Source organism: Tursiops truncatus, chromosome 10 (assembly GCF_011762595.2).
Source record: "Tursiops truncatus isolate mTurTru1 chromosome 10, mTurTru1.mat.Y, whole genome shotgun sequence".
Lineage (NCBI taxonomy): Eukaryota > Metazoa > Chordata > Mammalia > Artiodactyla > Delphinidae > Tursiops > Tursiops truncatus.
Window position 1 is genome coordinate 38268386 of NC_047043.1, and position 27286 is coordinate 38295671.

General features: G+C 52.0%; 1 protein-coding gene and 1 long non-coding RNA gene across 2 annotated transcripts in view; one reads left to right on the plus strand and one right to left on the minus strand.

Annotated features, from left to right (window-relative positions):
* Positions 1-1253: 1253 nt before the first annotated feature.
* Positions 1254-27286, minus strand: part of SCUBE3 (signal peptide, CUB domain and EGF like domain containing 3) — a 33765-nt gene continuing 7732 nt past the window's right edge. Inside the window, exons 2-22 of the mRNA XM_073810835.1 lie at positions 20947-21069; positions 19834-19959; positions 17943-18077; positions 16839-16964; positions 16530-16646; positions 11881-11997; positions 9816-9938; positions 9187-9303; positions 8561-8686; positions 8148-8264; positions 7907-8011; positions 7502-7618; positions 7008-7166; positions 6529-6744; positions 6015-6176; positions 5641-5808; positions 4973-5134; positions 4337-4534; positions 3516-3668; positions 3314-3393; positions 1254-1492 (exon numbers count right to left, since the gene is read on the minus strand). Of these exons, the coding sequence (XP_073666936.1) occupies positions 1343-1492; positions 3314-3393; positions 3516-3668; positions 4337-4534; positions 4973-5134; positions 5641-5808; positions 6015-6176; positions 6529-6744; positions 7008-7166; positions 7502-7618; positions 7907-8011; positions 8148-8264; positions 8561-8686; positions 9187-9303; positions 9816-9938; positions 11881-11997; positions 16530-16646; positions 16839-16964; positions 17943-18077; positions 19834-19959; positions 20947-21069 (2897 nt within the window). The 3' untranslated portion in view covers positions 1254-1342. The remainder of the gene's footprint in view (positions 1493-3313; positions 3394-3515; positions 3669-4336; positions 4535-4972; positions 5135-5640; positions 5809-6014; positions 6177-6528; positions 6745-7007; positions 7167-7501; positions 7619-7906; positions 8012-8147; positions 8265-8560; positions 8687-9186; positions 9304-9815; positions 9939-11880; positions 11998-16529; positions 16647-16838; positions 16965-17942; positions 18078-19833; positions 19960-20946; positions 21070-27286) is intronic.
* Positions 3343-26038, plus strand: LOC141279742 (uncharacterized). The gene is made up of 3 exons (XR_012334503.1): positions 3343-3400; positions 4295-4396; positions 13780-26038. It is a non-coding gene; the product is annotated as an uncharacterized lncRNA (long non-coding RNA).

Below are 27286 nucleotides of genomic sequence, written 5' to 3' on the forward strand. Positions count from 1 at the left end.
CTTTTTCTTCCACTCCAAACATACACTCTTCTCTCTTAGGCAGCTATAAATAGGGTTGTTCTAATAGAGGAAAAAGAAACAAAAACAAAAAACAAAACCAGAAAACAAAAACCCCTCCCTCTAGTCAACACAGAAAGACTCAAAACGATTGCACTTATTAGATGTGGACAGGGTGGCAGAAGGCTCGCCAAGTGCACACATTCCTCTTGCTGCCCACGGCCTGGGGCCAGAGGTAGGTGGCTCTGGGCTGGCTGCAGAGCGGGGTCCTCTTTGGTGGGGCCCACAAGCCATCTGGGACTACAAGGGAAAGACAACTCTGGGGGCAAGGCCCAAGCTGGCTTTTGGTCAGCAGCCATGTTTCTTTAAGGACAATACTTAGCAAGGGGAGTAGGGCTCCCCCAGGGAGCACTCAGGTGGGAGTGAGGGAATGGCTGGGCCAGGGAAGACAAGTAAGAAAAGGGATTAGTGTTTGAGGCTGGCTTCCAATTGTTCTGTGGTCTAGTCCTTTAGAGGACACATTTTCTTTTTTTTCCGTTTTCTTTTTTTGCCGATGCTTTAAAACCTGGTTTCTGTCCTGCAGAGATAAAGTCTCTCTTGGGGAGCAGCAGCCGCCTGCCTATTCAACATGGTAATTCCTGCTGCTCTTCCTCATTCAGCTGGTGTCCACTAGCCAGTGGTGTGGGCCTTTTGTAAGCCCTCATGAATTGGACCCCAGGCAGTTGTGAGCGAAGAAGGAGAGGAGCTGTGTAGACAGGAAAGCTGGCTGTGTGGGCAGTCCAGGGCTCAAACCACGTGTCCCAGAGGACGAGTGCTGGCATTAAGCCTGTAAGTCAAAGGCTTCTTTGGCAGAACCCTGGGCTGTTAGAATATTCCTGGGGGGCACAGCCAGGGGACATTTTGGCTCCTGTCTAGCAAGGCACAACCTATAACGGCAGAAGCCCCTCTTCCCCCTCCCCATTCCCCACTAGACCCGCTTCCTTCGTGGGCCTCTAGCACCCTTCCAAGCTGATAGGGTCAGGGACGTGAGCTGGTAAAATGGGCAGTGTGGCTGGGGAGGGGAGCAGGGTACTTACTGTTCCTTCACCCCTCGGGAGACAGAGCCAGCACTGAATGGCTTTTCCAGGGAGCATATAGGAAATGAGTAAAGAGAAAGAGCGAGGCAGAAAGAGACAAGGAAAGGAAGCTAGAGGAATGGAAAGGGAGAGTGCTTGGTCTATATGGAGGTTTTTCTTTCTCCAAAAAGAGAGATCGGAGAGAGTCCCTCATCTGAGGGTGGGGGCTGCCGGCTCTGAGGGCTAAAGAGTCTGGGGGCTTCAAAACCTGGGTCTCGGGCCTAGCGGCACTATTTATAGGGCCTCAGGAAGCTGGAGACTTTGGAGCGGAGCAGCTTGATGAAGGATTTGGGCAGCATCTCCTTGTGCTTCTCTGTGTACTTGAAGTAGTTCTGGGGGTGGGCCAGCACCTCGAAGAAGGCCTTAATGAGCTTCTTGTCCTGCAGAGGATGGCAGGTAGCAATGTCAGCATCAGTGTGAGTGGTGGGAGAGAGGACCACCAGCCTCCACTCAGCAGCAGCCCCTCCTGATGTCTAATAGGCATATCCAGAAGTGAAATCTGGATTCCCATCCCCCCATCTGTTGCTCCTTTGGAATTCTACAACTCAGTCAGTGGCAGCTCCATCCTTCCATCGCTCAGTCCCAGTCCTTGGAGCCATCCTTGACCCCTCTCTCTTGCTCACAACCACAGCAAATCCTGTTGGTTCTACCTTTAAAATATATCCAGGGTCAGACCACTTCTCACTGTCTCCAGAGCTACCACCCTGTCCAAGCCACCGTCATCTCTCACTTGGCAATGGCCTCCTAACTGGTCTCCATTCTTCTACCTACCCTTGTCCTTCTACAGACTGTTCTCCCCCACAGCAGCCAGAACGACTTTTTTGGTTTTTAATTAGATCACGTCCTTCTTCTTTTCTAAACACTTCTCTGGTTTGTTTTTTTTTAATTTATCTTTTATATCTTTATTGGAGTATAATTGCTTTACAATGTTGTGTTAGTTTCTGCTGTACAACAAAATGAATCAGCTATATGTATACATATATCCCCATATCCCCTCCCTCTTGAGTCTGGTTTCTTTTATCACTCAGTAAAGCTGAATCCCTTTCATGGCCCATAGGCTGAATGTGATCTGTGCCCTGCTGTCTCTCCTCTATCCCCGTCTTGACTCTTCCTTACTCTGCTGAGCTGCACTGGCCTCAAGGTTCTTGAACATGCCACACGGCTCCCATGCTCCTGAGCTTGGAATGCTCCTCTCCTGATCTTCTAATGGGTAGCCTTTCACCTCCTTCAGGTCTCTTCTCCTCAGAGGCCTTCCCTGATCACCCCGTCTGAAACAGCAACATGATGTGTGGAGAGCCTACTGGGTGCCAAGCACTGTGCATTAGGACTCAGCTCTTCTGGCTTCTAGGCTAGTGTTCTTTCCATTGCATCAGAAGATTTTTAAAACAAGGGGTGGAGCTTCCAGCCTCTCATCTCCACTTTAATCAAAATGGTGCCTCTACTTTATGCATTGGAGTTCCACAGCACATTTGATATAAGGATTCAGATGCTCTAAAAATTTTTGAAAAGCATTGCTGAAATTATACTCTTTGCAGTCTGCACGTTCTAGATTTTTGTCATTGTGTCTCATTTTGATAATAATACAAAAATTATTTTATTTATCATAAAGATAACTTTTTTGCATGGATAATTTATGAAGGATAATACTGTGACTAGGACTATATAGTTTCTTTAGTAAGATTTTCTCAAACTGGGATCCACAGACCTAGGTATCCAGACCATCCTTCAATGTTGGAAACATTCCTTTTCCTTTAAAAGAGGTCTGTACCGAATTAACTCTGAGAAACACTGTACTAGATCTGCTGTTTTTCTGTGGGAACTGAGGAGGGAGTAAGGGAAGGCAGGGACTTATGCAAAAGCATCTTTCTAAACCACATTTTCCGTATATATCTTGGTGGAAGAGGTCAAGGACATTTCATCTCCTCATCCTCCCTTCCTCTTCACCCAGAGTGTAAGACAGTGTGAGCGACACTGCAGTCAGATGGGCTTGGGCTCAAATCCCAGCTTTACCACTGGGCAAGTGCTCTAACTCTCTGTGCCTCAGTTTTCTCATCGGTAAAGTGGGAATGATGAAAGTACCTAGTTCATAGAGCTATTGTGTAAACCAAATGAGAATATTCAAGTAAGCACTTAGCATATTGCCTGCACATTGCTACGTGCTCATTAAACATTGGCCATCATTACTGTTCATATTCACTCACCTTTAAAATCTCCTGGTGGTTTTCAGATGCATAGAGCCGGCCGTCTCGCACAATGTCTTCTACCAGCTGTTCATAGTCCTCTGCAAGGTCAGCGAAGGAGAGGGGCTCAGGGGTGGGAACTCCTCCTGCTTCCTTGCTCCCCCCAAGACCCATGAGCCTCCCCTTTCTCACCCACTTCCCTGGCTCTTCTGCCCTTGCTCACCATCATAGGTAACATAGGGAATCTGGAAGCCACGGGCGCTGTTGGCCTCACTTGTCTTGAAGTTGATCCAGAGCTTCCTGGAGCGGGCTGTGAAGGCGATGGGGCGCTCGTAGGTCTGGCAGGTCTCATAGGTGGTAATGGAGGATGGGGAGGCTGGGAAGGCAAGCAGCAGGTCAGGAGAGAGCAGGGCAAGCTCTCCAAGTCCTCCTAGAGTGAGGAATCATGCTGACAGAGGCCCTCCCTCATGTATGTAGCTCCCCTACCCTCCAGCATACACGTATTCTCTCTCAATGCCCTGGGCTTGTTCCACAATTCCTCTTTGACATCCAGGCAGTCACACAGTGTAAGAAATTTGACATTTAAGTGAATGGAACAGTAAAAATACTAGAATATGGGCTTCCCTGGTGGCGCAGTGGTTGAGAGTCCACCTGCCAATGCGGAGACACGGATTCGTGTCCGGGAGGATCCCACATGCCACGGAGCGGCTGGGCCCGTGAGCCATGGCCGCTGGGCCTGCGCGTCCGGAGCCTGTGCTCCACAATGGGAGAGGCTACAACAGTGAGAGGCCCGTGTACCGCATAAAAAAAAAAAAAAAAAAACTAGACTAGGAAAGTGACACATGTAAGACTATTGGAATTCTACTCCCAAAGCTGGCTTTCTTAATTCTGCTCTCCACCGAACACGTAGCATTCATTGCTGTTTTCCTTTGCTCCGAGGCCTCCCTCATCATTGCCCCAATTCTTCCAGCACCAATTTTTTTCTCTCTCCCTCCCAACCAGATTTGGACTGCCCTTCCCTGGCCCAACTCTGCAGCCACCCACAGTTCTTTCTCATGACGAGGACGTCCCCACACTCGTCCTCAGATGGCAGGAAGATCTCGGGTACCACGATAAGAATCTTGCGCTTGGGTGGGGGGTTGATGTTCCAGACGCACTCCACGCCGGCTGGGTAGTTGCCTGGGTAGTTGGGAGACTCGATATAGCCAGTGAACTCACCCAGCTCCCCACCACACTGGCGATCTGTAGGCCAAGCCCCGGTGGACAAAGCAAGAAAGAGAAGGGAAGTCAGTGGGGAAATAGGTTGGGGAAATTGAAGAGTTCTGAAGTGGAAATCAGATACATGTAGGCAGCCTCCTTCTTAGTCATCATCTCCTCTCCAAGTTCTGGGTCTCCCTTCCTTCCTGCCCTTTTAGTACCTTCTAATCTCACTCTACCTGTCCCTGCCTCCCCACTACCTGCCTCCCTCCTCTCCAGGGAGAGGGTGCTATAGGGCCCAGCCCAGCAACCCGTCTTGAGGTTGAGTGGGTTGGGGAGAGATGGAGGGTGGGACTTTCCTGCCCATCCACTGCCCAGCCCTGCTCCCTGTTGGTTTGCTCCCTGCCCACCTCTGGCTTCCTCCCATGCCCACTGCTCCCAGGCCTCTCCACCCCATTTTCCACAGCCTGGCCTGACACATACTCTTGCACTGGGCCACACTGGTGGAGCCATCAAAGTCAGTGCTTGTGTTTCCTGGACAGCGGGTGCAGAAGTTCTGACGGAAGTCGGGCTGATAGGAGCCCATGGCACAGCGGATGCAGCGATGGATGCTGGTGTTGTAGTAGTGCCCAGGGGAGCACTGGACTGCAGGCAAGGGGGAAGGGTAGGAGTTAAGATGGCAGCAAGCGGGAGTTCTGGGGCAGGACACATTCATCGTAGGTAATGAATGAAGACGCCAGAGTTCCTTCTAGAGTCTCAACCTTCCCTAGTCAGGCCAGAATTTAAGCTCAGGGGAAAACGAACTTGACAGAGTGGTTGGCTACAGCGCCAATCCTGTTCTTTCAGGCACTGAGCACAGTCGCAAACCTGTACAGAAACTCATTTGTAGTATAGAGGGGAAGGTGACACCAGCTTTCCAAAGCAGAGGGGTAAGTAGAACTGTTACTTATTGCCCAATTCCCACGCTTGGGACTGGTGGAGGGTCAGGACGGGTCCTATGGGTAGGATGCGGGGGTTGGTCACGCAGCTGGGCCTTTCCCGGTTTGGAGAAGATGGTAGGGCAACATACTTGGGTCTACTCTGGGGACTTGGAGAGTTTTTTGGAAGTAGCTGGGGTTGGGGTCCTGTACCGAGGGGAGTAGCCCACTCACCTTTAGTGTCACAGTCTTGGAAGGAGGCGGCTCCCTCGTGCTTGGTGGTGAGGCTCCCACCGCACGGGAAGCACAGAGTCCGTCCCGCTTCAGGTTGGTAGGTGCCACGTGGACATGGCTGGCAGGGCTTGAAGCCATCTACAGAGTGTTGGCCAGGTGAGCACTGACCTGCAGTAAACCGAGGGCCCAACTCTGATGGGGATGTTCCTGGTCATCCCCATGGGGTCACCCAGTCTCAGGGGACAGAGGCACACACAAACAGGATGTTGACTAGGAGAGTGGCCTGGGGCCTGGGCCTGCCTTGGGAAATCCCATGCCCATGGGCGTCCCAGTGCCCACCCTACCCCACTCTGTATTGTTTGTTCCCCTGGCACCTGCACATGTGGTGACGTTGGTGGCTCCGAGAGGCCCGTGGGCATCACTCCCAGGGCAAAGGTCGCAGGAGAGCTGCCCTTCTCTCTCCTGGAAGGTGCCCGCCGGGCATGGTACACACTGCTCCGTCTGGCCGTGGTAATACGTTCCCTGCGGGCAGCTGACTGAGGGAGAGTCGGCCGCGCTAGCCACCCACCCCCCACCTATTTCCCACCACCCAGGTCTGGGACTCCCCTTCCCTCTCCCCCCAGATTCAAGGAGAATCTCTTTGTCTGGGAACAGACAGAATCCTGCTTGGGAGGATCAGGGGCCAAAGCCATGTGCAGGAGGGTTGGTGGCCTGACATGATGTCCCTCTAGATTTCATCTTGGGACCAAGGAGTGGGGGATGATGGGCAGGAGTGTCTTGGCTGCCTCACAATTTGAGAGATGCAACCGAGGCCGTAAAGTGTCCTGCTCTGAACCAGACCCAAGCTGAGCCTTCCCTACTCCCCTGCTCCCCAGCAAGCTCCCTTACCACACTTGGCCCCAGAGCGGTGCTGCCCGGGCCTACAGGCCTCCACTGGTTCCGCTCGCTCCCCAGCTACTGGGCCTGGTTTGTGGGCCAGCTCATAATCAAGGCCTGCCAGGCGCAGTAGGAAGCGGTCCTGGTTGATGGACTTTCTAAGCATCTTCAGAGACCCTTTCAGCCGCCGTTCCATCCGCTGTCGCAGGCAGGGCAGCCCACAGCCAGCTGGTGGGGGATGGTGTTATGAGTCAGAGAAGGAAGAGAAAGAAAGAGAAGGAAGAGAAAGAAAGAGTCCCTCCTCCCTGTGAGCAGGAGGGCAAGGAAGCAAAGCTAGGAGCTAGGAGGGTCGTGGTGAGAGGGACTGGCTCCTGGGCTTGGCTTTAGGCAGGGTCTGCCCTTAATACAGGCTCTGCCCCTTCCTTCACTGCTGTTTGCCCATCTCTGCCCTCCCCTTTCCACCCTCCTCCCAACGGTGTCCCAAGTCCCACCTGTGGTTTCTTCGGCTCTGACTTCTGCCTCCAGTTCCAGGGTGAGCCGAGTGACTTCCTTGCCTGGAGGGGTCCGGGCTCGCCGGCCCTTGCCCTTCCGAGAGGAGTCACACTTGAGGTGGATGAAGGTGACCTGGCAGTCAGAGCAGGGGGCACCACCTGGGGGAGAGGCCTTGTCAACCTCAGGGGCACCCCCTGGAGACAGGGAATGTTCTTACTCCCAGCTCTCACTTTTCCACCCCAACTCAGACAGATCTCACCAGATCTCTGACTATAACTATCTCAATTCTCTTTTAGTCTAAGATACTACTCAGTTGGTGGGGGGATATCCTAGGACTTCCTTGGACCCTATGCCTACAACCGCTTCTTCCCCTGTTCTGTCCAGAATTCAGGGTGCCAGTGGGTTTTTGGAGATCCCACTAAGCAGAAGAGCTGAGGGGTGGGAAGGGTTTGGTGGCCAAATAGCCCATTGGAGTGGAGTCCCCAGTCCAGACCTGGCCCCAGGATTCTGCTGGCCTCCTCCGTTTTGCCTTTGTTTCTCAGGTGCAAACGGCATTTGGCATCTTTGATCTTGAAGGAAGCCCGCTGTTTAACCGTCAGCACTGCAGCCTCTAGAGGGATGGCAGAGCTCAGCACAGCCTGGGGGTCCCTTGAGGGTGGGGGCTGCTACAGAGAATGTTGGGAAGCTGGGGCCAGGGGCTTGGCTGGAGGAGAGGGATTATGAAAGCCAAGGGCATTGGCTGTTAAGGGTAGAGGGAGCAAGGCAGCAGGGCTGGAGAATTACAGAGGAAAAAAGGGGATCCAGGAAAAAGTAAGGCCAGGAGAATTCATAAGGAAGAGAAATAGGGGTTAATAAGCCAGAGAGTAGCATGGAACAAGGCCTCTGGGCTGGTGCTCACCATGGCAGTGGTTGGAGTTTGTGCTGTTCCCAGTGTGCCCAGCTCGGCCTGGAGCAGCCCTGGGGCTGGGGATGCCACAGCTCACGGTGAAGCCATTCTCAGACTCTGAGAGAAGGGGGCTGTCACAGCTCTGACCTGCCCCCTGACCCCCACTGGCTGGAGGAATCCAAGGGGACCAGAGGAGCTGCCTAAACAGCCAGCCTTCCTCCCTGCCAGCCCTCCAGCAACCTCCTCTCTGTACCTGGCAAAAACCGGGCCCGGGAGGGGCAGCTCAGGGCACAGGTGTCCTTCTTCCCAGACCGACTGCAGCTGATCATGGCTTTCGAGGCACCAGGACTACTGTGACACTTTACTGGCTCTAGGAAGTGGAGAGAAGCCTGAGGAGGAGAGGGTCTTCCTCTCCCGCCCTCTCTGTCAGTCCTTCAGTCAAGTAATTAGGAGGAAGAGAATTAGCTACATGTAGAACTGCAACTGTACACGGAGATGAATGAAGGGATTATTTACCAGGAACTTCACATCTCAAATGGCTACATTCTTCATCTCCTACTACCTCATACCTTCCTCAGTATGGAACTCCACATTTCCCAGGACCTCCAACTACCCCCCACCCTGAAACTGCAGTTCAAGACTCAGCCAGCAGAGGGCGCTGCCCACCTGTGCAATCCTTCCCGTTCCAGTGCAGCCGGCCCTGGCCTGCTGGGCAGGTACACTGGTAGCTGCCAGGAGTGTTGATGCAGCCAAAGCGGCAACCTCCCCGGTTGATACTGCACTCATCCACATCTGGGCGAGGGAGGAGGGAGACACAGACAAACAATGTGGGGGGGAAGTAGGAGCCAGAGAGTGGGCAGTGAGTGAGGACCTTTGGTTAGAGTTCCAGGCACTCGGAGATGATTCCCGGCCCGAGAAGAGCTCAAACCTAGGACCTCCTTCCCTTATCTCTGTTCCCAGTCAAAAGAAGGATTGAGAAGCGGCCAAGCTAACAAGCTTTTTAAAGCCTTCCACTCCTACCTACCAGTGGGGCTGTAATTCGGAAGCTAAGGATGGGAGTCAAGAGGCAGTGATGGGGATGGGAGACAGAAGTTTCGGAAACAGGATGCTGTTCCCTGATACTCTAATCTCTCAATTGTCTTAATCTCTCCCACTTCATCATGATGAATGCAGACATGGCACATGCACCTGGGGATTGCCCACAGCCACCAGCCAACTCAGGGACTCGTTCAGTTGAAGGGTGAGGAGTTGAGAGGGGCTGGGTGGCTGAGGGTCCAGATTTGCTGACTTACCCCCACAGTGGGTGACACCATACAGTAGGTAGCCGTGATGGCAGAGGCACTGGAAGCTCCCTGGCGTGTTGACACATATGTGGTCACAGGTTCGATCAAAGGAACACTCGTCTATATCTGGAAGAGCAAGGTTTCAAGCCGCTGAATCTGTCTTGAGGCACATGACCCTGTGACTCTGTGCTCAGGTGAAGGGCCCCAGGGAGGGGCCTTGGCTCTCTCCCTTAAACTGAAAAGCGTTCCTACCTCTGGCCCAGCCCTAAGATCAGCAATTCAGCAATGCCTACCCACCCCCTAAGCCCGCTCCATTTGGAGTCTTTGGAGTCAGGAACTCTTGAGGTCCGGTGCCTATGGATCAGGGCCACCACGTGTGGTTAGACTGGTCAGATCCTGTCAAGGATATGAACTGGGGTGAAATCCATCCCTCGCTTCTTGCCAAGCCATGTGCCCCAGCGTAGAGCTGGTGTGCCCAGAGGAAGGGGCACATTTGCTAATTCACAGCACAACGCTACCTATGGAGACTCTCCACAGTGTCCTTTGAGCTTCTCAGGCTCTGGCCCTCTGGCCTCTTTGAAGCTCTCCTACCCCGAGAAACTCTCCAAAGGGTTTGTCCTTGGCCCAAGTCTGCTCACCCTGGCAGTTCCTCTCATTGATGAGAAGCTTATAGCCCTTCTTGCAGCTGCATTCGAAGCTGCCCACTGTGTTGCGGCAAATGTGGTCACAGCCCCCATTGTTCAAGCGGCACTCATCTATGTCTGGGGAGGCAGGGCAAAGGAGAGAGAATCAGAGTAATACTGAAGGCTGGGGACAAATAGGGAGACAAGATCCCTCCCTCCCTCACAGAGACAGGGAGAATCAAGGAGAGCCCTGGGCCTGCCTCTTTCTCTCTCCCGTCTCTGTTTCTCCCCCTTTCAGGGTATCTGTGGCCATTAGTAACAACCTTGTTTCCTGAGACTGAGTCTTCTTAGAAGGGGAAAGATGGGAACCAGTGTCAGGCCCTCAGGTAATTGCCTAGAAGTAGGTGGGCACCTGACCTACAGGGGGCTAGTCCATGCCCCTCACTCTGCCACTGACAGCCCCTCCCAAGAAAGCTGGTGGACAGGGTTTATCCCCTTACTGTCCCCCACCCCTGCCTGCCATAAGAGCACGGTGGGGGGGGGGCGGGGGGCAGAGAGGTGGAGATTCAAAGGGGCAGCGCTTCAGAGAGGAGGAGCTAGAAGAGAGGCCAGGCAGGGAGGACAGGAGAGCCAGTGAGGCTGGGGAGCTGATGGGGGGAGGGGTGGGGGCCAGGCAGGGGGCTGGGCTGTGAGAGGTCTGGAGAGACTCAGGCCTGAGGCAGCTTTCAGCACTAAGAAGGGAAGGGAAGGAGGGGGGTGTGAGCGGCTTCCTTCCTGAGGTCAAGTTCCCCAAGCGGGTGGCAGACAGGACCCAGGCTGCTCACCCCTACTTGGGGGAGGGGGCAGAGGGGGCAGTCTTCCACTTCACTCTTAGCATACCTGTCAACAGTCCTTCCTAGCAGCAAACCTCTCAGCTCTGGCTGTCTGACCTGCGGCCCCAGCCCTCCCCCGCACCCCAACCTCCTCCGAGGCCTCTCTACCAGCTGTTGGGCCAAAAGACACAAAGAGCAAGCCCAGGCCTTCCTCCAGTCCCCACTCCTTGTGACCAAGGGACACAGACCTGATGAATCACAATTTTCAGTATGGCTACCCTCCCTTTTTCCTCCCCCGCTCCACCCTTCCCCTAAACCTGGCTAATTAAAAGGTGGGGAAAATAGAATGGACAATGTGGGACATTATACCATAATAATAGCTAACACAGAGTGTTCCCCATTTGCCAGGCACTGTTCTAAGACTTTACATATAGTTTATATGTAACTCATTTAATCCTTACAACATTCCTATGAGGCAAGCACTTTACTTGGTGAAACTGAGGTGCAGAGACACTAAGTAACTAGCCCAGGATTGCAGAGTTAATAAGAGGCAGAGCTGGAATCTGAACCCAGGCAGCCAAGCTCCAGCATCAGTGCTCCCAACTGCTACCCTAATCTCCCTCTGACCAGGAGAGCCTTTCCTCGGGGAAGGTCTGGGGAATGTGGGTTAAGAAGGTTATGGAACACACCTGTGACCTTGTGCATACATAGTCAGGGCTCAAATATCCTTCTAGACCCAGGAACAAACGTGAATGGCACGTTCATTAACCAAGAGGGTTAGGGACCCATAGGGGAAATGGGAATAAGAGTAAGGAAAACAAAGTGGGGCAGGGGCAGGGACACTAAGGAACTGGCTGGACTTTTTTTCTTTTTTTTTTTTTTGCGGTACGTGGGCCTCTCACTGTTGTGGCCTCTCCCGCTGTGGAGCACAGGCTCCAGATGCGCAGGCTCAGCGGCCATGGCTCACGGGCCCAGCCTCTCCACGGCACGTGGGATCTTCCCGGACCGGGGCGCGAACCCGTGTCCCCTGCATCGGCAGGCGGGCTCTCAACCACTGTGCTACCAGGGAAGCCCCAGGCTAGACTTTTTTTGTGCCCCTTGAACTGAGATGGGGAAAGGCGGGCAGGAGACAAGCCTTAGTCACAGCCTCAGTTATTTACAATCAGGATCGTCTCCAGGGGCTTGAGTAGGTCCCACAATAGGTACCGTATCTCTGGTCCCAACCTCAGCCCCTTACCCTTACACTCCTGTCCTCCAAAAACCCTTACCTTTGCAGGTCTTCCTGTCCGGCTGCAGCATGAAGCCCACAGGGCAGCTGCAGTGGACGCCCGTCGCTGCATCGTGGCACTTACTGTCGCAGCCCCCGTTGTTAACAGCACAGGTCTCTGTTTAGGAGGGAGGTGGGAGATGGTAAGCTGGTTATCAGCTCGGAGGAGTCCCAAACGTGAGGGTATAGGAGGGAGCACAGAGGCCCAAGGGAAGGCCTTAGCCTCCCTGTGCTTTAGAAGGAGCATTAAGTGGAGGCTCCCAGCCCCCTTCCTCCCATCACTCCCGCCCCCATCCCCTCACAAGTACAGCCAAGCAGTCCACTTCCCTGCCCCCTACTTGATTGAAACAAGGTGGACAGCAGTGAGGCAGGTACAAGCCAGAGCTGTCAGGCAGGAATGTGCTGAGGGGGTGGAGGAGGTAGAGAGGGGAGGGCGCAGGGAGGGATGGAAGCTAAGTAAGGGTGGTCCCCGCCGCCAGGGATCAAGAAGGGACAATAGGAGTTTCCTCCTCTTTCCACCGACTATCTCGACTATCTCATTGGCGGGTGGGGGGTCATGGTGGGACAATCCTGGGAAGAGTGAGCCTGGTGATTCCTAAGACAGCTGAGAGATGACCGTCAATCCATTTCCCCTTCCTCCCTGCTCAGCTGTCTTAAGAAAGATCCCAGTTCCAGGACTGACTGCTCATCCTCAGAGGAGACAGCTAGTACTCCATCATTTCCCAGCCCCTTCCTGGCTACCTCCAACTCCTCCCAGGCCCTCCTCTTAGTTCCAGAGGGAGATAAGCTGGCTGTTCTGTTGTTGTTTTACTTTCCTAATGGGGGAAATACTGTCTAGGCTAGGGGAGGGGGCAAAAGGAGAAGAATCCAGAGGAGAAGGAAGGGCGTAAGAAGATAGGTGAGAGAGTTAGAGAACCTCAGAGCTAAGTCTCTTCTGTTGACCCCTCCTGACTGATAAGCTTTCCCTCTGCTGAGAGGTCGGAGTTGGGGGAGTATGGATGGGCCACTCTCCCTATTTTCTGAATTCAGAGCAGGAGAAAAATAGAGGTTTAAACTGCAGCTCAGGAGAGTGAGATGAGCCCAGGAGAAAAAACATCAGCTCAAACAGTGCAAGGCCCTGACGCAGGGACTGTGAGGGAGGTGTGGTTCATCCTCTGGGGGGCCTAGAATTCTCCCATTAGAGAGACAGAATCCTGAGGCCTCCACTAGGGAAGAGAGGAGAGAGGTTCTCAGAAGCAGGGGAGCTGAATGAGAAAAGCGCTGGAAAGTACTATCATCTTCTTGAATCCTTGACTCCTAAAATTCAGGCCCAACCCTTGTCACTGAGGAGACCAGCAAAGCAAAGACTCCAGAAGAAGCCCAACTCTGCCTGTGGGACCCTGGTCATGCCCTGGACCCTCAAATGCCCAGGTCTGGGAACAGCCACAGTGGGATCTCCTATGTGCCACTCCCACATTAAGTCTCTCCTAAAGTTCCCCGAGACCATGGGAAGAACCTAGGAGGGAACCTTGACTTCAGGCTCCATGCCCAGCCATCCCCCACAAGAGTGGTCTTAGCATAAGAAGAACCCCTCTAAGCCCTGGAGCAGGGAGAGGGGAACAGAGATCTTGCACCAAGTCTAGTCAATTCTGAGGGATCCAGGATGGGGAGCAAGCAGAGCTGGCACGCTGACCATCCCAGGCTGGACCAGGAAGCTGGGCACAGCTGCCTGCCCCTGCAGGGCAGAGCTCTCCAGAGGGGCCTCTCTGGCTGCCTCAAACCTCTGCTCCTCAGGCTGTGTATTTAAATCACAGTTTAATCTGTGCTTATTCTGTGTCAGGCACTTAGTAGATGCTATAATGCTCTATCTCCATCATCACAGCAATACTAAGAGAGGACTCTTATTCTCCCTCTTTTACAGAAGAGTAAACTGAGGATCAGAGAGGAAAGCAGCTTGCTGAAGGTGGCACACTGAGAAGGTGGCAGAGCCAGGATTCAAACTCGGGTCTGTCTGAACTCAAATGTCGTGCACTTAACCATTATGGTGGGAGAGAATGGTGAGTGATGCTGGGACTGTGAGCTAATACGGGTAAGAACCCAAGGAGGGGATGGCATCTAACCCTATCCCACCCCGATCTCAGTGGGCACGATGGGTAAGTGCAGCTGGCTGGGTCTTTAGCTGTGTAGAAGGCAGAGAAAGGGAGGGGGCAGATGGCTGGGAAGGGGTGAGGTGTTAGAAGGTGGGACAAAGGAGCAGGAGAGGAAGGAGAGTGACAGGATCATAGAAAGAAAACCAACATGAAGGCTCCCAGGCCAGCTCGTGGGGACTCAGGTTTCCTGTCACTCAATGGGCCCGGTACCCAGGCTGCCAGGGGAGCCCGTGGGCATGCGGTTAGTGGGAGCCCCAGCGGGTTAGCCCTTCCCCTAGCAAGCCAGCGAGAGCAAGCGGAGAGAGCAGACATATTTACCATTAGAAACGGCCTGAGGGGGGATGTGCTGCTCTAGCCGCCTTTCCCCTGTTTGACATTGTAAAAAAGCTGTTTAGATGCTGCGCGGGAGCTACTGTGGCCCTCTGTGCCCCAACCCCTCCCCACCCTCCTCCTCCCTGCAGGCCCAAACCGCTGGCCCCAAATGATGAGCTCTGAGACTCCTACACTTCATTCCCCAGGGTTGTCCTGCCTGGTATCCTCCAAGAAGCCAGGCTCCCACCGAGTGACTGATGGGAAGCTGAGTCTCAGAGAGGGGCAGTCATGGGCCCAGTACTACGCAGCATGCCAAAGGCAGAGCTGGGATGCAACCTCAAGTCTTATAGGCTGCCAGATCCCAAACCCCAGAGGGTGCCCACCCTTTCTGCTAAACCGTACCGCCCTCTCAGCCCCCCCACTAAATCTGGATGTCCTGATGGCCCCGAACAACGAAGTTTCCTTCTACCAGGGCTGGGGAGAAAAATGAGATACAGGTCAAGGTAAAATCAGTTCTACTGGAGAAGAGGGAGAGGAACTTGGAAAGGACATAGCTATGAACCTTAGAACAGCCTCATTTGCTCTCTTCTGCCTCACTTGGCCATGGCCCAGAGGGTGGAATGGATCTTGACTAGAGAAGAGCTCAAGCTTAACAGGAGTATTTTCAAAAGCAGCCGTGCCCAGGACTATCTAAACAGAAAGACATCAGAGAGGGACCTGGCCTCACACCCATGGGCCCCAAGTTCTGTCCTAATCATGCAGCTTTTCTTTGGGGACTGCATGCAATTTCTTCTGGGAGTCTCTAGGATGTGTGAGTGTGTCCAGGGCATCGTAGGAGGTTTGGAAAGCAGAAGAATTAGACTTATGAGGGAAAAAACGAAAGGAGCTGGAACAAACCAGCCTGGAGAAGGCAACATGAAGACCCAAAAATGTTCCAAGATTTGGGCGAGTTAGTTCAGAGGGAAACACGCAGCAAGAGAGATTTTAATTAAGGAGCTTTAGAACTGTGTGTGCAAGTCTCTGGAGCAGGTACCTGAGGGAGACCGTTAAGAGCACCGTCTGCTCCCCAGTTCTTGTGACTGGGGGAAAGGCAGTGCTCTCTGCAGAGACGGGGTGGGTCTCTGGAGTGAGATGGGAGAGAGTCTGGTTCTGAACCGGAATATCTTGTCTCTCATAAACACACCAAGTGACTGTGTTCACACCTTCCCATCCCCAGCATGTTGTATCCCATGAGATGAACGTCCATTCATAAATATCCGTGCCCACAGGACAAGCTTGCCCCTGCCTGGCTCAACACAGCCTTTCCCCCAAACTCGCCGCGTTCATTTCCCACTTTTCCAAGGGGACACCCTGTCCCACTGTCTTTCTCAGCACTCTGTGAGCACATAGCAATTGGCCTTCACAAACAACAACAACAATAAAAACTAAAGACTTTTAGAGAATTAGGAATTAAGGAACTGAACTCATCTACGGGACCTAAAGATATGTGAGGTAAGGCCTAGGAATTCAGGACAAGGGGTCCAGGGGTTAAGAAGGCCCCAAACCAGGGTGAGAGGGATGGGATGCTGGAATTGGCGAGGAAGTGGGAAGGCTACAGGCAGAGCTCCACTGGAATGTGGAGGAGAGAGGAGGAAATGGGGGCCTAGGGTAAGAGGACTGGAAGGGAGATTTAGAGGAGAGCAAGGAGAGAGAGGAAAAGATACCTGGAGCCAGGAAATCCCATTTGTCAGTTCAAGGCTGGTTGTTCCAGGAAAGAGCACTCTGTCCCACCCTCAGTTCCAGAGTGGGGACACTGGGTTGTGACAGCTCCCATCTTACCATACTTGTCAACCAGGGCCTCTGCTCAGGCTTAATCCATTGCATTGCCCCAGCTTTCCTCCCCCTTCTCAACCACGGGCTGCGTCAACAAGCACCTCTGCTAATTATCCCAACCTGGCAACACTTTATCCTGGACTAAGAGGATGGTGAGGCTCCCAGGGGTGGGACAGCAGGACCAATGGGTGGGGGAGGAGAGGAGGGTCAGGTGAGCCCTTCAGTCTCTCAGAGTCGTCTCTCACTAGACCTGGCATTGTCTGGGTCTTCAACCCACTCACCAGTCATTCTGCTCTCAGCACCCGGGCCCCATGTGTTCCCCCCTCCCCTGGTTCCCAAGGGCCCCTACCCCCACCCCCATCACAGGTGGACTGAGTTCTCCACTGGCCTCACCCACCGATGCACGTCTTCCCGTCGGTATGGAGCACAAACTTGACATGGCAGCCGCACCGGGGACCCTGCTCTGTGTCATCGCACGTGTGCTGGCAGCCACCATTACCATAGTTGCACGTCACTGTGCAGAGAGGGCAGGAGGCCTGTCAGCTTGCTTCTCCCTGGGCACCCCAGTTCTCCATAACATGGAGACTGGTCCTCTAATCTAGCTGCCTCTCCCACGCTCTCTTTTCTTCCCACCTCTTGCTGCCAAGGCCCCACGCCCTTCCTCTTTGTCTCCCCTCCTCCCCCACTGCCATCCCAGTTATCTCACATTTACAGTCCCGTTGGTTCTTGGTGAGCTCGAAGCCAGGGCGGCATTCGCAGGCAATACCCCCTTTGGGTGTCTCCCGGCAAATGTGAGCACAGCCGTGGTTCTTGTTCATGCAATTCATTCCTTCTAAAAGGGAAGAGGAGGGCGGTGAATGTTCTGTACTCCTGCACGCCTAGAGGAAGAGAAACTAGAAGGGATAGCTGGGGCCTAGGGAAGTGGGAGGATTTCACTGAGGCTACAACACAGAGGAGACTGGCTCCCCCTCACAGGGCCCCTGTCCTGCCCATAGAGCTGGGTGCTAATGAGCAGAGCTCAGAACTATTCTGAATGAGATATAAGTATTGACAGCCAGCCTCCCAACCCTGCATGATCACCCTCTCCTTCACACAACCAAAAACTAGTGTCTAACAGCTGCCCAGCACTGTGCTGGCACTGGGTGGATCTAGGAAGGATCCAGAAAAATGTAAGACATGATCTCTTTCCTCAAAGAGCTTACAGTCAAAGTGGGAAGAAGATAAGTAACATTTATCATGTGAGTGAGGAGTAATTAGTACAGATAATCACTGCACGTCTTATTCAACAAGTATTTATTAAGCTCCTACTACAAGCAGGGCAGTATGTTAGGTTCTGGGGATACGAAGATGAATTAGGCATAGTCTCTGCCCTCAGGGATGTCACAGTCGGCGGGGGTGGGAGGGTAATGGCGGAGTCACAGAAACACACAACACATACCCCACTACGCCTGCCTGACCCTCCCAAGCCAATCCAAGGAATAAGGCATGGGTGAGGTCCTCTCAGACAGCATCGGCTTACGGCTCAGCCATCTACAATAAGGAGCGACACTCATCTTGGGTCTGGACACAGAGGATGTCCCATGGTAGCCTCAATCCCATACGGACCCCCAGCCCCAAGTGAATTCTCCCAGATTTTCCTGTAACCCCAAGTATCTGTCCATGGAACCCTTAGGATGTAATTGGGTTGAGGGACAAGAGAAGAAAGAGTAGCAGAGGGTGGGACCTAGGGGTCACTGAGGGGAAGCTCCAGAGCAGGTGGAGAGAGAAGCCTGGGAGTGCAGGGCTGGGCCCTCCCAGGTCACAGGCTGACCTTCCGGCCGCTGGATGCAGGTGTGCTGGTTGTCGCTGAGGAAGAAGCCCTCCCGGCAGTGGCACTCATAACTGCCCATCATGTTGACACAGCTCTGCTGACAGCCACCGTTGCCCTCGGCACACTCGTCCACATCTGTGCAGGATAGGTGGTTGGTGAGGCCGTGGGTGCGGGCCAGGGTCTGGTCATGCGCTGGGACTTCAGCACCCAGGGCTGAAAGCAGTCTTAAGAATCCAGCACACATGCACATCCCCTCCACGGAAATCCAACTCCCAGCCTTACGCTAGGCAGTTCTCACCCACTCATCAGCTAACGTTCCACTGCTTGTGAAGAGGCCACCCTAAGAGGGAAGAGCTGGGGAGTTACGCAGGTGGGGAGGGGACATTCCAACATGGCCTCCCTTTCCTTCACCTGTTGAAATTGGGTCTGAAGGCGGAGGAGATTAGGAAAGGAGTCAGAGCAAGAGAAACAGAGATGAAGATGAGGATGGAGACTGACAACGGGGAGGAACTGTGGGCAGCTGGTTGTGATGAGCAGCCAGGGAATCAGGGCTCCATGTGCGGGGAGAGCTTTGGCCACGGTGCTGAGGTTGGAGGGGCAGGGTGGGGAAAGGTAGTGAACTTCAACTCATTGTGGGGCAGGGACCATTTCTGTGGACAGGCCATGACCCCGTCCTTCCTCCCCTTCCCCCATGCCTGGGCTTGCTGCCACATTCCCTAGCCTTTCTCCTATTTTGGTTTAACAAAACAAAGTCTGGTAGCTTGGCGGGGAGGGGTGGGGGAAGAGCTGCCAGGCCACACCCTGATTGCCAACCCCAAATCACCACCCCCAGTCCCCAAAGCCAAGCTCATTCCGGGGCTCCCACTTCAATGCCTTGACTCCATTGCTATGCTACTTACTGCCCTCCCAAGTTCACAGTCCTTCTCAGTTTTCCTTGGCACAGGGAGGCATCAGGGAGATGGACCCAAATGGACCAATCTAGCTCCTAAGGGGCCTGACTCCTAAGGGCCTCATCTGTCCTTCTCTTCCCATCCTCTCTGCTGCGCCCTGAAACCCTGTCCTTCACCCTTCTGGCCAAGGGCAGAGAGGCCCAGATCCAGCAGGCTCCTGCCCGAGAGATGCATCTGTAGGGAAAGCCAAGGAGGTAAACGTTTTTTTGCCTTGCTCCTGTCCCATCTCCTACACCCCTGACTTCTCCCTATCCCTGTCTTCCTGCTCTTACCCCGTCCTACATTCTATCCTTCTGTTTGCTCCCTTCTATTCCAGCCTTGTGATTTTGCTACTCTAGCCAAGTTCTTTCCTCTAGTTCTCAGTGGGGAAACTGAAGCCAAGGGCATGGATGACTTAGGGTTCCCCTAAAAGCCAAAGGTTAAGAGTCTGAACCCTAAACCCTAAGGTTAGGGAAGCATCAGCATCCCCCTCCTCCTCATGGTCATCGACATTCCTCCCGTTTATTGAGCACTTACCATGTACTAAGGATTGTACGGGGCTCCTTACACATGTTCTCTCATGGTGAGTCACACAGCAGCCCTTTGAGTGGGATACCACCATCCCTATTGCCCAAGGCTCCACAGCTAGTAAGCAGCAGAGCCAGGATCTGTCTGGAGCCAAATCATCTTCCTACCGTGCTCCACCTCCCGTGACTAAGCCCACTACTGTCATATCCTGGCCCTTCCCCTGAGAACACTTTCTAGCAGCATCTCCTTCATGTTTTTCATCCAGCAGAAGGATTATTTCATCCTCAGCATCTAGTTTCCAGGGGGAGGCTGACTTGGTTTTCTATTTTGTGGGAATGCAGCTTTTTGTTCACTTTCCTCTTCTTGCCTGGGAATAGAAAAGGCTAAAAACACCTCCTCCTCCACAAGACATGCCCTGCCCCACCCTCGCTCACCCAGACAGTTGTGTCCATCATGTGCCAGGTGGAATCCATCATAGCAGGTGCATCGGTAATTGCCAGGGATGTTGACACAATCGTGCACACAACCTGCATTATCCTCCCGTTCACACTCATCCACATCTGTGGGCAAATAGGAGTTGAGGCAGCTGGACCCACCTGCGTGCCCCCGACTGTCCCCCCCCTGGGTTCAGCCTTATGGTGCTTTTTTAGAAAGTATATAACCTCTGTGTATGTTTCTGTATGTGTCTCTGTTTCCCATAGTTACTTTCATAGCCTACAAACTATTTTGCATTTTGCTACTTTCATCTAAACTTAAGTCATAAACATTTTTACGTTTCCATCCAGTCTTTCCAATTATCACTGTACATGGCTGCAAAATATTCCATTATGTTGCTACCTCATAACTTATTAATCCCTTTTCTCTATTGTTAGTTTCCTTCCATTTATTTTTCTATCATAAATGATGCATCAAAAAACATATTCTCCCATATATTGTTTCTTTGAATTTCCTTGGAACAAGTTCCTAAACATGAAATTCCTGGGTCAAAGAGTATAAATAACTTCAAGATTCCTGCTAGTATGACAAAATCACTTTTCAATTCATAATGTCACCAGGAATGAACGAGTGCCCCTTGTGGAAGTCTTAACCAGCACTGAAGGTCATAAATTTAAAATAACATCTCGACTGCTTTAATTTGCATTGCTTTAATTATGAGGAGATGTGTTTGTTTATAGTATGAATTTCCCCTAGGGTAGATTGCCTGTTCTCATTCTTTTGGGGCATGGCATGAGGGTCTAAAGATGGAGGTTCCAGTGTCAGGGAACCTCAGGCCTTAGTCCCATGATTCTGATCCCCCCACCCAGTCAGGCTGTATGGCCGTGAACTGTTCCCACCAGGGCCTTAGCCAGCATATATGGTGGTGCCTTTGTGCAAATTAGAAAATAACACCCTCTCTGGGAAGAAACAGCTTCCCTCCAGCCCTCTCCCCACGCCAGCAGGGACTGCAGGCCTTAGTGTAATGTACAGCGTGGCCAACTGAGAGCAGCTCAGTGGGGGTCTCCCCTCTCCGGCAGGTCCCCCTTCTCCAGGTGCCCTCCCAGCCTCACCTTTGCAGTGTTTACCATCCCCTGTGTAGCCAGACTTGCAGATGCACTTGTACGACCGTGGGGTGTTCTGGCAGATCGCATCGATGTGGCAGTTGTCAGTCCCCTCCACACACTCGTCCACATCTGGCAGGGGCAGAAGGAACACATGAGACCCTCTCTTGGTACCTCCCAAGGGGTGTCTTGAAGGTGGTCCCTCAGGGCAAAATCCCCTCTCCTCTAAAATAGAGGGCAACCCCTCCAGAAGCAGGTGGCCTCCCCTCCGATTTCAGAATCTTTCTGAATTCCTGAAATTCCTGTAATTTCAGGAATTCAGAAAGAACGCCCACTCCCCTCAAAAATACTTAATCCACAATGACAGCTAAAATTCCATCATTTGAAACACTCCTCTTTGATTTAAAAACAAACAAACAAAAAACCTTTGGACTGGGTAGGTAGCACACTTGATTAGAAACATTCAACCTAGGGTGAATTAGTTTACCTTTCTTAGGAGCAGACTTAGAGGGAGGGGGAAGAGAAAGGCACGGGGACAGTGGCCTCTGGGAAAGTGGCAGGGTCCAGCGACTATTGGTAATTCAAGGAGGAAGAAAGGGAGACGGGGCATCTGCGGAATCTTCATCTGCCTCACAATTCTGCTTGAGACCAGGCCTGCTCCCACTTGCCCACCATGGCGCCAAGAATCTTTAAAGGAAAGAAGTTCCATCCCGGAAGATTTGCCTAGGCCCATCCCTCAACAGCAGAGGGACTAGGAGCTGGCAGGGGCTGTGGCACCAGCAACCTGAAGCCTGATAAGTGCAGCCTTTGCGGCTCTCCAGCTGATTCATCCAGGCCCATCCATCCCATCACCCTGAGCTCTTTCATCTAACCCCAGGTGTACCTCGCTCTGACACAAGGTGCTACTCACAGAGCTATGCTGAAGAAGAGGCCACCCAAGATCTAGCAGAAAAGCCAACGTTCAGAAAGGACATAGGAAAGAGAATAATTTATCATCTTTGGGCAAAAGACTCCAACTTCTGGGGCAATGTTACGGTGCCCATAAAGCTGAACCGAAGTAGGTGAAAATGTTTCAGTCAAAAATGCGTTATAATTTAAGGCTGTGGAGGTTCGGAGATGACTCTGACCAGCCAAAAGGAGAGACAAAAAAGTAACATGAAGCAGGATGTGTCGAGTGCCATGAGGGCATTAGAGATAAGGAAAGAGGGTCCTCAACCCTGGCTGCACATCAGAGTCAACTCCCCTAGGAGATACCCAAGTGCTACCTCCAGAAATTCTGGTCAGCTGGTCTGGGCTGAGACCTGGTCATCAGTATTTTTCTAAAGTTGCCCAGGTGAGTCTAATATGCAGCCAGGCTGGAGAATCTCCATTAAAGGGAAGATCAGAGGAGGAAGAGACAACTTCTAGCTGTGAACTAGGAAACCCAGGGTACTGTAGCAAACTGCAAGCAAAGAAATGGGATTTGAAATCAAGATCCTAACCTCCAAGTGTGATCTGTGGGTCACAGAATTGCTTGGCTTTTGTTAAAATGCAGATTCTTAGGCCTGACTGCTGACCTATTGAATCCAAATCCTTAAGGTGCTTGATATATTTTTTATTGAATGAATGAATGAGTGGATCAGTAATTGCTCCAATTTATAGACACCCATGAGTCCTAGCTTGAAACAGTTAACGGTTCTTTTCTTTTTGATGTCAAGAACTTCCGGGGTAGGACTAAGGCTTCCTGGGGCTAAGAAGGGAACTGAAATTTGGAAGAGTGCCCCCAAACACCTGCCTCAAATCTTCTGGGCTTCTATTCAGCTCTGCACTCTACTCTCCAACTCTTTGACCCCTCTGCAGCAGTCCACCACGCCCAGTGATCTAATTGCTGTAATTCACACTTAGTCTCCACCTCTCTCAGGCTCTGCAGTCATGGTATCTGCCTGCTAGCTCACCCTAGGAAGTCATCCCAAAGTGAATGGATGGAGAAGAGGGGGCATACAATTCTAGTTAATGAGACAGGGCAAGAGGGACCTGTGTAGATAGTAAAAGGCTGCATGGGGCTTCCCTGGTGGCGCAGTGGTTGAGAGTCCGCCTGCCGATGCAGGGGACACGGGTTCGTGCCCCAGTCCGGGAAGATCCCACATGCCGCGGAGCGGCTAGGCCCGTGAGCCATGGCCGCTGAACCTGCGCGTCCGGAGCCTGTGCTCCGCAACGGGAGAGGCCACAACAGTGAGAGGCCCGCATACCGCAAAAAAAAAAAAAAAAAAAGACGCTGCATGGAGAATCAGTTTGTCCAACTGATGAAGAGAAAATGGTACTAAGAAACGCCCTATTGTAGAAAGACAATAATCAGCCAGTCCCAGGTTCAAATCCAGCCCTACCACTCTCTAGGGCGTGTTTTCTGATTCTCTTATTTGTTCCTCTTTAAAATGGGGACGATAATCCCTTCTCATGAGAGGCTGTGAACAGCTGATGAGATAATTTGTGTAAAGTACCTAATAAAGCATCAGAAGCTTGAGATGATAATCATTAAATCACTGATTCAGATAACAGGTGCTCTATGACTGGGCTAAGATGGTAGCCACTACGCACATGTGGCTATTTAAATTTAAATTACTTTAAAATTCAGTTCTGTAGTTGTCCTGGCCACAGGCCAAGTGCTCAACAGTCATACGTGGCTAACGGCTACCACAGTGGATAGCACAGGTGTGGAACATTTCCAACATCGCAGGAGGTTCTACTGGACAGCACTGCTTTACGAGTTCTGAATAAGGGATACCCTGGGCCCGAGTGGACCAAAAAAACTCCCTGAGGAGTGGGACTCAAGTTTGAGTTTTGGAAGTTGGGTAACCATTAGACAGTTAGAAGGGGAAAGGACATTTCAAGTGCGCTTAAATGCATGAAGAAAGACCAGGCACTCGGAGGTCCAAGTCCTTATTCTCTGTCCCCACATTTGCACATGCCCTCCATGTTGGGGAAAATATCTTTTAACAACTAATTCTAATATTTGAATGGAATCCAAAGTTTTAGATGTTCTTATTGGGTCCCCCGGAGGCAAAGGGACTGGTTGATCACCCCCTTCCCTGTGGTAACCCTTGTGAGTCTTAGCAGGTACAGAGCACTGGGCAATGCCAGTGACTAATAATCATCCTGTTCATCCTGCTTTGAGCCCTCTTCCCCTTCTGTGTCTCTCCATCCCTTCCCCTTCTGTGTCTCTCCATCCCTTCCCCAGCGGCCAGGACAACTTGGAAACTCATCTGGAAGCTCCTCCTCTAGGGCCATCTCAGAGGTACATGCTTGTCTCTGAATCAGCTGGGGCTTTACAACAGTCTACATCAGGCTGGGCTCCGAGTTCTTCCGTTTGCCTCTGATTCAATGCTCACCGGTACTATAGAGTGGATCCTTATGCTGACTGCAGCAAACCCAGGCTTCCTGGCAGAACCTTTAGACCCTTCAGGCAGTTGGGCTTTTCCTGCCATCTTACCCCTCCCCCTCATTCCCTGCTCATAATACTTATCCCTCTCCAACACCTAAACCATTCTACCCCTTTTCACGCATTCACACATCTCATTCTTCACATTTGAAATGCAGTCCTTTCTTTTTTCTTGTAGCCACACTGTTCCCAGCTTCCCAAAACTGGCTCAAAAATTGTCTTCCTGGTAAGCCCTATTCCTGGTAAGTTCCAGGTCCTAGGGGACTCGGTTTGCCTCAGCTCACTTGCAGCTATTACTGAGTTGCTCTGCTAATACTTTAAAGCCATCTTGTGTGGCGTGTTCAGCTTTCCTCACTTGGCTGGTCACTCACTGAGGATGGAATTATTACTTGGATGGAATCTTTTGAAGCAGAACAAGCCTAAAACAGAGCTCTGAAGTAGGGCCCCAAATTATACCCAGTGTCTCCTTTTGCCAGTTCTTTCAGGGCTCCCCCCACATGTGCCCACCCCCAATTTGCCCATGCAGGGATCCCTTCAACACCCATGGGCACAGTCTCATCTTAGTTCATTCTCTCAGGGTGCAGGTGTTTACTAGCTGGCCTGACAAACCAGGTGATACTGTTGGGCAGGAACTGGTTTAGACCAGTGGCTGCACCCTGGGATTCCCAGGGGACCTTTTAAAAAATGTGATTGTCTGGGGACTTCCCTGGTGGCACAGTGGTTAAGAATCCGCCTGCCAATGCAGGGGACATGGGTTCGAGCCCTGGTCCGGGAAGATCCCACATGCCGCGGAGCAACTAAGCCTGTGCGCCACAACTACTGAGCCTGCGTTCTAGAGCCCGCGAGACACAACTACTGAAGCCCACGCGCCTAGAGCCCCTGCTCCGCAGCAAGAGAAGCCACCACAATGAGAAGCCCGCACAACGCAATGAAGAGTGGCCCCCGCTCATCACAACTAGAGAAAGCCCACGCGCAGACCCAACACAGCCATAAATAAATTAATTAATTAATTTTAAAAAATGTGACTGACTGGGCACTCTCTTAGACCAGCTGCATCAGGATCTCCAGGGTGAGTCTGGACTGCTCTCTGTCTTCCTTTCCCAACTCAGATAATGTGATAGACTATTTGCCCAAGCTGGGAAGAGACCAGGGGCAACAACATGACAGAATGTTTGAGAAAAGGGGTTCTGGAGTGATACTGTGTCTGTTCAAATGCCAGCTGCATGCATGTCCTTGTGGTCCTGGGCCAGCCTCTGAACTTGCCGGCTCCTTCCTCTGTAGATGGGAATAATGATAACAGCACCTCCTCATGGGGCCACCATGAGTGTCAAATGAGTTAATACTTATCAAGTACTTAGCACTGCAGTACAGGCATACAGTAAATGCTCAATAAAGGTCGTTATTTTATTCCTTCTCTCCAACCTTCTCCCCAGTATCCTTTCTGAACCCCTCTCCCCTTCCCCCTTCCCCTTACCAAAGCCCCATTTGAGGCCTGGTGTGGGGAGATGCGGCACTAGGGGAGCACGTGATGGTACAGGGAATTTGGGGGAGACATATCCTTAAAGGTATCTGTGTCACTGCCTACTCTGCCCATGCTGGGAACTGCCCAAGCAGCAGGTGCAGTGGGTGAGAGGCCAGTTGGGAACCAAAAAGCTGCCCTCCACAATCCTCTGTAAAGGCTGTCCTTTTGTGCCCTTTCCCCCACCCCAGGCACTGGCCTGGATCACAAGCTGAATCAGGGGAGACTGGTGGCTGCAAAGACACCACAGACAAGCCAAGACCTCCCTGCCTCACCTTCTCCTGGCATGAATGCACAGGTCTGTAACGGCAGCAGCTTTTCCCCGCACCATCTGACGTTTCTTCTGGATTTGCTTCAGCACCTAACAGAGCACTGCATAAATTCTGCTAAACAGGGAGGAGGGGTGGGATGAGGTGGGGGATATGAGGGTTAGAGGACAGACTAGAAAACGTGGATTATTACAACACAGGCTTAAGCATTAAGATTCCCTTCTGAGGATGGGGAAGTGTACCCTAAAAGGGAAGCAGGAGGACCCCCAAATAAACACTTTATCTGCTTCAAAATTTTGCCCAGGTCCAGCTCTGGAATAACCAGGGCAAATGAGCAGGAATGCAGGCTGCAGAGAAGCAGATGCCCGTAGGTAGAGTCTACCCCATCTTGACGTTACTACAGTTGTCACGGTACTACTCAGAGGGGCTGGGGGTAGTTGTGGAAAAATTTGCTGGGCCCAATGCAAAGGTCCAAAGGAGCCTGCTTGGTGTCTTCATGTGCCCACATGGCTGTGGCATCCTTCTTGCCCAGCCAGGATAGCCCAGGATGTTTGCTGTGTCTACCTCATTCCTCTATTTTTCTCTCTTGAAATGCCTCACCCATCATTGACGACCGAGTGTAGGTGCCACTGCTGGGAAGCTACCTTTGACTGGTGCAGCTTTCTCTAATTTACTCTTTCTCTTTAACTCCGAAGGATTTACTGTCAGGTTCTCTCATCCTCTGACCAATCGCTATCTTGTGATGCCTCTTACATGCTACCTTACACCATTATTTAACTTTTGGTTCCTGTGTATTATCTTCCTATGGAAGCTCTGAGCTCCCTGAGGCCATGGCTTCTGAATCTTTGAAACCTGTACAGCAGCTAGAATAGAGTTGAGCATATTCATTCAACAAACAGTTATTGAGCATTTGCAACATGCCAAGCACTGTGCTAGGCGCTGGGCATTCATCAGCGAACAAGACAGACTAATATATATGTATATATATGTATACTTTTTTTTTTAATTGGGGTATAGTTGTTTTACAATGTTGTGTTAGTTTCTACTGTACAGAGAAGTGGAATTCCTTGTGCTATACAGCAGGTTCTTATTAGTTATCTATTTTATACATATTAGTGTATATATGTCAATCCCAATCTCCCAGTT